Here is a 9941-nt window from a genome sequence, read left to right as displayed (position 1 = left end):
GTAACATGGTAAATACTTCACCAGCTGTTAGGTGACTTATCAGTACAATGCTTAACCTGACCCATAGTAACATGGTAAATACTTGATATTACTTTCACCAGCTGTTAGGTGACTTATCAGTACAATGCTTAACCTGACCCATAGTAACATGGTAAATACTTCACCAGCTGTTAGGTGACTTATCAATACAATGCTTAACCTGACCCATAGTAACATGGTAAATACTTCACCAGCTGTAGGTGACTTATCAGTACAATGCTTAACCTGACCCATAGTAACATGGTAAATACTTCACCAGCTGTTAGGTGACTTGTCAGTACAATGCTTAACCTGACCCATAGTAACATGGTAAATACTTCACCAGCTGTTAGGTGACTTATCAGTACAATGCTTAACCTGACCCATAGTAACATGGTAAATACTTGATATTACTTTCACCAGCTGTTAGGTGACTTATCAGTACAATGCTTAACCTGACCCATAGTAACATGGTAAATACTTCACCAGATATTAGGTGACTTATCAGTACAATGCTTAACCTTACCCATAGTAACATGGTAAATACTTCACCAGCTGTTATGTGACTTATCAGTACAATGCTTAACCTGACCCATAGTAACATGGTAAATACTTGATATTACTTTCACCAGCTGTTAGGTGACTTATCAGTACAATGCTTAACCTGACCCATAGTAACATGGTAAATACTTCACCAGATATTAGGTGACTTATCAGTACAATGCATAACCTTACCCATAGTAACATGGTAAATACTTCACCAGCTGTAAGTGACTTATCAGTACAATGCTTAACCGACCCATAGTAACATGGTAAATACTTCACCAGCTTCAGCAGGGCGTATGTTTTCAATGTATGTGTCCAGACTGATTGTTGTTGTCTTGAACTGCAACTACATGTCTATTGCATATAGTAAGAACAATTGGGAATGAGTTTCATGACACCTACACGATCATTAGAAGTTGTGTATATTTCACACCAAAATATTATCATTACAATTCTGTCATTGTGTTTATCTCATGCAATGTACATGTGTTTTTTAATGAGAATATAAAAGTCATAGAACCCAGCACGTAATGCATGGTTCTTTATGTAGTGAAACAATACTTTCTCAAGTTTTGTATAAATTACATTGTAAACATGTGTCACGACTAGTAATGTCGTGTGTATCAAAATAAATATATTATGCCCCTCACACGAAAGTTTGCTATTTAGATTCTGCCGGTTCTATTAGCTACAACACGAAAGAATTGACACATCTTCATGCACGTGTGACATGATTAACAACCAATGGAATTGCAACAATTCTTTGGATACACAACGTCTATAAATGGCTGGTGAACTGTCGTTTTGTTATTTGAAAAACGCTGCACATCGAATTTTACTCCGATTTCTCTGAGCAAGACGACCGCATCAACGATACGAATAATGTTAGGCTTACTGGTGATACTCATTGTTGGTGGTTTTGCCGTAGCAGATCCAATTAAGGTAAGTTCATAATAAGTATTTTGATCTAATAATAGTTATCTCTGCTCGTTTCTCTTTCTGGGGTGTCTGTTTTTGAGTTGATCAATGAAGTTCCAGTTTGTCTGGTTAATTTGGCTAGCATACACGCAGAATGTGGCCGAATCGACGTTGATTAAATTCCAGTGCAGTAGAGTCAAGTTCTGCCATTACATTCGAAACTTTCGCGCTCTGGTGTAAAAAGGTTGCAATTTCTGCGTAGAAGGTAAATGTTCGATAGTCTACCAGTATGTCTGTATCCAGGGAAACCAGTGAATAAACTCCGCGAGCTAAACATCACCCACCCACCCCCATTCTCACACGGATACCGACCACTGGTGATGTACGTCGAAACTCGTCTATTGGGCAAATATTATACTACGCCAGCTCGAGTGTTGTTCCGATCATGTTGATTTTGTAATGGAAATAGAGTAGAGTGAAATATCAACGTTCATCTTCATTCTCCATGAATTTTGTAAATTGTGGAGTCTGAACAAAAAACGTGTCTGAAAAGATACTTTTACATAAGTTGTTCGATTCATTTTTCAGCCCGTCATTATAGAAACATTTTTACTCGAGATACGTGTATCCTGATGTGTATCGGTGCTTCACTCGTGAAAGTACGGCCCCCGGATACACCGCATCGCTCGTGAAAATAACTTCCATACGCCACGAATGTCACTGGGAGGGTGTGGGATTCTGTCATATTCGCACGCAAGTCATGTATATTTTAATCTAATGAACTGAAAATGTTATCCTGATTCATGACGTCAAACGTTTTATTAAAGTGATAAAAGTAACCGGGTGACTACAGAGTCTTGTAGATCAAATATTTTCGAATATGCAAATGAGTTCAAACTCAACTACATTAATGTAAACAAAACTATATTTCTTTCTATTTTTTTCTGATAATGAAGAATGTCAAAAAGCTATTTTTAAACTGATTAATACGAGATAATATGTAACATTACTAAAACCGTGTGTATATTGGATTGTAAGCTACAGCATAAAAAGCCCCACCTAGGATCATGTTTGTGTGAATTTAGTATGTAAATCATATTTACATATATTTGTGTGAATTTAGTATGTAAATCATATTTACATATATTTGTATGAATTTAGTATGTAAATCATATTTACATATATTTGTGTGAATTTAGTATGTAAATCATATTTACATATATTTGTGTGAATTTAGTATGTAAATCATATTTACATATATTTGTGTGAATTTAGTATGTAAATCATATTTACATATATTTGTGTGAATTTAGTATGTAAATCATATTTACATATATTTGTATGAATTTAGTATGTAAATCATATTTACATATATTTGTGTGAATTTAGTATGTAAATCATATTTACATATATTTGTATGAATTTAGTATGTAAATCATATTTACATATATTTGTGTGAATTTAGTATGTATGACAGATTTAAATTTACATATATTTTATTTTCACAGAGGTCTACTGGGGGACGAGCAGCATGTGAGTATGCATATTATAGCTAGTCATAATGTAATCATAATCAGTTGAGAATGTGATTGATTTCTATTGATTTTTATTTGTATGCATTTATTCGACGAGTCAGAAGTAAATTGAAAAAAATAATAACAGTAGTAGTAATTTAGATAATGGCTAACAAATAATTTTACATATTATTACTGCAAAATCTCGCGTCTGTCGCAAAAATAGAATGATTTGATTTTGGGCTTTGGAATTTTGGAATTTTGTTTATAGCTAAATATTGAAATCTTAAGATACCCTAACTTCATCGAAGTTGACAATCATCAAATGTGTATAGCATATTATGAAGCATGGAACTACCCTCAGCAAACTTTTACGTTTGTCGAATTATACGCTTGTGACGTCACTACATCGCTGAGACATTTGTTTATTTTGTATATTAATTCGTCCGATCGGTCTAGTATTATGATCTAAATATTTTGATTTATTATAAAACAAAAATCATTTCAAGGTATTCCTGAGTATACCGTTTTCAAAGATGAAATGACGTGGGAAGATGCAAAGGCTGCTTGTGAATCTTTTTCTTGGAAACTTGCTGAGATCCGTTCCCAGGCACAACAAGATGCAGTCAAAGCCATTTTACCAGCAGGAAACAGTAAGTTTAAACATCATGAACACCATGATATAAATCATAACTAGGAGAAGTGAAACACAGATTAAAATTATGTGTTTAATTTGTGATCGACGTAGTTGGTAATATCTAATCTTACATATCGTAGTTTGCACAGTGATTGAGTTGTCTTTATTCTAATTGTAATCTTTGCTATATGTTTAGGGATAATGGCCGACCCGCGGCCAATTATTCTCTGTTATAAATCACCATTATCAGAATATCATATACAGAGATTGTTATGACGTCAAAGTTTTAATTACCATACGATAATGCGGAAATCCTTCTAATTTTAACTAAATTTGTTTATTTTTGATGGTGGTGTTAATGAACCCTACAGCCTCATATTGAATTCAGAGATGGCTCTTTACGCGATAATAAACCCGGCTTTGCCTCGCACATCACCTGCTTATAGACCCTTGGTGTCATCCAATATGGCGGTGTGGGGAATTCAGTATTGCTTAAATAACTTTCATCCGGCGATGTTAGTTTCTCACTTTACTTTTTCATACGATTTTCTCGCCAAACCAACAAAGACATGATTGCCGATTATGGTGACGATTCAGTTTCCCGAGTCACATAGAAGTGATGATTTATAGGGATATTGCACGGTTTGCTTGTAACTACCGTAGAATTGACGAAAGACGTCCTTTCGGGTTGTTCATAGTTAAAAATTCGAGCACTGTCGTCTTTTCTCAACCAACCTAAAATGAAAAACAATACCGTTTTGCAAAACCCAGGAGTAAAATGAACGTTTAAAATCACACGAATCATGTTTCAGGGTACGGCATGTAGAATACTGTATATAATGTAACCTACTTTGGAAAGCTACCACCACCCATTTTATCTGTTTCATCTTTCCCCGTTCATTCCTATTCATTAATCCTCTGAGAGTAACCAGAGCCGTTTCGGTAGCGCTGGTGTTCTCAAGTTCGTCATGTTCTAAGTATTGAAATCAAGATCAGAGTTTGCTTTGCTTACTTTTCTTCCGTCCTCACGTGATATCGTTTGACGAGCACGAACCAGATATACACAAATGCACGGCATTCTAATTCTTGAATAAACATCATCTTTGTATGTTTTTATTCCCAAACAGATCATTATTGGATTGGTGTTAAAGATGTAGTCGGTGACAATAAAAACTATGAGTATGCTACTGGTGGTTCAGTGATTTACACAGACTGGTCGTCAAATGAGCCAAATAATTATAAGGGTACTGCTGAGGATTGTGTAGAGTTACGGTAAGTAAATTATATTTCATTTAATCACGGTTATCAGAATCTAGTAACCGTAATTTAATGTGTAAATTATATTCCAAAAATCAGTACTACGTCTAATTGTAATTTGTTTGCCTGCTGCGAGGCTGATATATTTCTATGTTCGATATGATATTACGGACACGTAAATAAATCAACAAAAACATGATTAGCGACAACAACATCTCTAATCTCTTTCAAATTTACAGAGGTGACCATGACTATGAGTGGAACGACGTACCGTGTAGCAATAAAATGGCTGCTGTTTGCGAGTTTAAGCGTAAGTTTATTGTTATTTATGTCAATTAGGTTATTACATGTAAATGGTTGCTAAGGAAGATCATTGTATAATAATTTGCAAGCTAACATACATATGCAAATTAAGTCTCGAGATTAGCACCATATGCGCTAAACTCAGTTATTTGTTTTTATTGGAAAACCACTTATTTCAAAGCCTGACTGTAAACACAAGTTGACACACAGTAGTTGCCACCCAAACATTCGTTTCCATTACATCATCTGAACACATCGAAGGGCCTATTTGCATGTTGCATTGTAGGTATGTTTTTATTTGTTGTTGCAAGAAATGCGGCAGACATTTCAGCGAAGGCCGGAGGCCCGAGGACTGTCCACTTCTACACAGTTTCCCTTGATATTAATTATGCATGCAAACGAATGACGTCACTCAATTTTAATAATAGGCGGAGCATAGTTCGGTTTCTGTTTAGACGTCAACAATATAAAGGTCAGGGACCCATGTGCGTTTTTCGCTGTTCTTTCGTGCCCGCGATCAGCAGATATTTAAACTGGAGACCAGCATTAGTAAACGTCAAAGCGTGTTTAACATCAATGTCGCATATATTGCCGGTCATCGTTGAAGTGAATACATTGCGCGTGTCCACCGAATCTGTGATTGGCTGGTTGCTTCGTGGCATTTCCAGAGCTGTCAATCATTCTCTGTTCAGTACCGGTGGAAAACCATGTAAAGCCACCTATTGTTGAATGAATGAATGAAGTTTGAATGAATGAAGTTTATTTCACTATAAACATATATACATATAATAATATACATATAAATGTGATATATAAACAAATGAGTAAATAAAATTGAGTAAATAAGTTAAAACCGAGTGACGTCATTCGTTTGTATGCATAATTAATATCAAGGGAAACTATGCAGAAATGAACAGTTCTCGGGTCTTCACTGAAATGCCTGCCGCAAAAAAGGGAAATTATTGAAAACAATTATAAAATCACACACTAAAGGGAAAAAAACGCCCAATTAGATTTGCTAGGGATTTTGCTAAAGAATTAGATTAGATTAGATTAGATTAGATTAGATTAGATTACGGCTTGCCATAGCAAGTATTTTTGATGTGACACATTTCGTCTTTATAAGCATTACAATTTTTATCCCCGTTTCTATATCTCTGATGTGATGCGAGTTTTTAGATATTGTTACATATTTTGACAAGCGTGAATCTACCCATAAGTAATGTATGCATATCCAAGTCTTTGTCACTAAACCTTGAGTTGTTATATACAGGTATTCCTGAGTATTCAATTTCGACTGATGAAACAACATGGCAAGACGCAAAAGCCGGATGTGAATCACAATGTGGAAAACTTGCAGAGATCTGCTCTCAAGCGGAACAGGATGCAGTAAAAGATTTCCTACAAGAAGGAGACGGTAATTTAACACATAATTACACTGTATTGTTATACATCATAACAGTCAGAATTGAAATGTAGATTAACATAATAATCATATAATCTGACATATCTATTCCAATTTTGTTCCAGTCATTAATTCGTCTTTAAATTACTTTCAGCGTTACAAATTGTTTCAACATTTCCTAATTGTTAAGTTTTTATTCCCCAACAGGTCGTTATTGGGTTGGTGTTAGCGATGTAGTCGGTGACAATAAACACTATGAGTATACTAGTGGTGGATCAGTGATTTACACAGACTGGATGGAAAATGAGCCAAACAATGTTGGGGGTACTGCTGAGGATTGTGTAGAAATAATGTAATTAAATTAAATTTCCTCTCATTTGTAAGGCATTTAACAAAAATTGGAAATTGGTAACTAAATGCGAGTATCGGTAGATGTTATAGTGCCATGTGCGCGTAAAGCTGACTAACTGTTATTTTGTTCTTAGTGTTGTTGTTGGTTAAATTGCACATAAAACTGTCTTCTTCTTGTAGTTACAATTTTATCTGGTCATCGTCAAATTTGGTAATCTCTGCAATCACTGTGAAATTTCAACCAAGTGCAATCAACTAGCAAGACTTATCCACACACTCGCAACTCACTCACGACTCGTAATACTCGACTACAACACGCAATACTCACTCACGACTCGTAATACTCGACTACAACACGCAATACTCACTCACGACTCGTAATACTCGACTACAACACGCAATACTCACCTATACACTCGAAATATTCACCCACGAGCTCATAACTCACCGACGTAATCACAATACTCACACATGCACTCACAATTCACCCGAGCACTCGCAATTCTCGCTCACACACTCAAAAATTCATCTTTCCTAATTACAGTGGATCTGAAGGGTATGAATGGAATGATATAAAATGTAGTGCTAAAAAACTTTCTATTTGCGAGTTTTAGGTAAGTGTTGCATTATTTATACCATTCTAGAAACTGTCGTGTCATGATTGAAAACGTAAATCACATGCAATTCAATGATATCTTTGTTTAGTTTATTAGACCAGCTTTTAGACTAAAATCAAGTCACAATTAATTGTTTTGTTACAAACAATTGTCATATAATTACACATTCAATGTCGTTTATTTCACACCTATATGTTATGTGTTTTGTCATTAGACTGGGCAAGTATTTGGAGCAGCAGGAAAATAAATATAGATTATGTAAGTTCTTTTATCAGTTTCATGTTGTAACATTTTAGCAGTGAATATAAATATTTGTCTTATATTAAAAAAAGGTGTACAAATGTATATAAAAAAACGAAGGGCAATTTAATTGGATGATGAACGTCGACATCCATGACGGACTGTTATTTTGTGTTTGCTTTCAGATGTGACTATGAATACAGTGGTCATGGTCGTAATTATTTAGTAACCTGCTCATTAAGGATCGTATAATCTATCATTTCATATCTTTTTGGGGTTTTGGTTTTTGGATTTATCTTTTGTCAATCTTTGAATTGATGTTCAGCCGGGACATGCCGAAGCTGGAATACAGTAATAAGCTAGTCATTGTTCTGTTTGGAAACATCAGTCTAATAATAAAGGGTTATACTATGGTACTTTGCATTGCATTCATATTACACGTTAATTATATGAGTAGCAGGACATCGTTTAAAAGTATCTCAATCACAGTGTACGAGAAAACCTACAATCTTATAGGTTTGTACTAAGTATGTAGTAGAATATCACAAACTCGTATTAGGCTATGCTGTGCAAATGACACGTGTTCAATCCAACAGAGGTGGACAGTTTAGCGACCCAAGGATCTCATTGTTAATTGAGGCAAAGCGTTTAGAATAGAAATATAAGCACATTTCACCATACACACATACACTGTCAAAGTGTTATCATTATCATTAACTTCAGATGGCTTAGTATTTGATTTATTACACCAAGGTGTACCTTGGCAATTCAATTTACGCATCAAAACTCTACACGGGATAATTTTAACTCATTTGCATATTAATAATTTACAATACCAATGTTTATTTTTCACTAAATACTCATTCATAATGATTACTCATTATGTATCCTATAGACAATTCATTCATTCACAAACTCAAACACTACTCTTCATTTCAATATGCTCCTTGTAACCCTATAAAAATTGCCAGGTATCGGTAACCGACATGCATATACAAACCAGAATTTTAATTAATAAATATATAACTTAAGAGATTTTCTCAAATTATGGCTGGTAATAACAAAAAACAAGTGATAAACCCAACTTTGCACAAAATTATAAATCGGCTTACAAACATTAGTGACTTAAAAGAATAAGGATTTTCTGAATAGACAGGTTATGAATATGTATCAACAATGCTCAGTTATCCTTCAATGCAAATAAAACATGCATATAACATGTAGTACTGGTAAACAAAATAGTTGAATATTTTGCATAATATTACACAGAATGAATACAATTTGAAAATACTGTAAAACATATTGAAAAAGCGACATGCAATTTTAGCGAATTGTGGTAAAATGACGTAATAGCGAAATGTTGATTTAGTGAATCTCTCTTGTCTTTTGATTTCTTGTTTGCGCAGTTATCACCTCCATAAAAACAAAGGCAACTGTCAAGTGTAATTAGGATGATTGTTATGTATACAAATCCCCAAACCTTGGCAATTTTGAATTTATAATAAAGTCATTAGCGAATCAGTTCTCTCGCTAAATTCGCTAAAAAGACATGCACGCGAAAAAGACATGTTTTACAGTATTGTACTGATTAGAAAAGTAATTGTCTTTTTACTTTCAAGTAACCCATATGGATAAAAAAATGAAGAAAAAAAATTCATTTTTTGAGTAGCGTAAAATGTTAAAAGTGTAAAATTTGTAAGAATGGAAGAACAATTCTTTTCTCAACTACTTATTACCCCATCAACATAGGTTAAGTAAGACAACATGTATCAGATCAGAATGTACGAGTGTTTCACAGAGTAATACGAATTGTTTTAAATAGGTTATATTCACAAGATTGAGATGACAGAATATTTGGCACTTTGTAGTTGCATGTAGTCTAGACTGGATTTACCTGATAATAAGCAACGTTCTACCATTTCATATAATACACACTTTAAGTGTAATCCTACACTTTGTAATCACCAGATAAGTTCACTCTGATTCAAAATTTAAAGGCATTTGTGGACAAATATGAATCATCCCCACTAGTAATAATCGTACGCCATGTTTAAAATTAAGAGAAACTGGATTCAGAATTTCCCTTGATTGATAGTTAGTATATACCTTTAAAAAGTGCAACGATGTGGGCATTG

At 34.3% G+C, this 9941-nt stretch overlaps 1 protein-coding gene across 1 annotated transcript; it reads left to right on the top strand.

The window, feature by feature from the left end:
* The first annotated feature begins 1400 nt into the window (after positions 1–1400).
* LOC144354883 (C-type mannose receptor 2-like) lies at positions 1401–8222 on the top strand. The gene is made up of 10 exons (XM_085494250.1): positions 1401–1506; positions 2991–3015; positions 3506–3649; positions 4761–4905; positions 5130–5200; positions 6467–6610; positions 6806–6950; positions 7494–7563; positions 7781–7824; positions 7992–8222. The coding sequence occupies exons 1-8, from the start codon at positions 1447–1449 to the stop codon at positions 7561–7563; spliced, it is 804 nt and encodes a 267-aa protein (XP_085350376.1). The 5' UTR covers positions 1401–1446; the 3' UTR covers positions 7781–7824; positions 7992–8222.
* The last annotated feature ends 1719 nt before the right edge of the window (positions 8223–9941 follow it).

This window comes from Saccoglossus kowalevskii, chromosome 20 (genome assembly GCF_978046115.1).
Source record: "Saccoglossus kowalevskii chromosome 20, keSacKowa6.1, whole genome shotgun sequence".
Classification (NCBI taxonomy): domain Eukaryota; kingdom Metazoa; phylum Hemichordata; class Enteropneusta; family Harrimaniidae; genus Saccoglossus; species Saccoglossus kowalevskii.
Note: the sequence above shows the minus strand (reverse complement) of the source record. Positions and strands in the feature narration are given on the sequence as shown.

What these genes read in the sequence shown, in the direction of transcription:
- LOC144354883 (XM_085494250.1), top strand. Translation starts at nt 1,447, where the DNA reads ATGTTAGGCTTACTGGTGATACTCATTGTTGGTGGTTTTGCCGTAGCA. An exon ending in CCGTAGCAGATCCAATTAAG is followed by an intron (nt 1,507 to 2,990) that starts GTAAGTTCATAA and finishes TTATTTTCACAG; the next exon opens with AGGTCTACTGGGGGACGAGC. An exon ending in TTTCCTACAAGAAGGAGACG is followed by an intron (nt 6,611 to 6,805) that starts GTAATTTAACAC and finishes ATTCCCCAACAG; the next exon opens with GTCGTTATTGGGTTGGTGTT.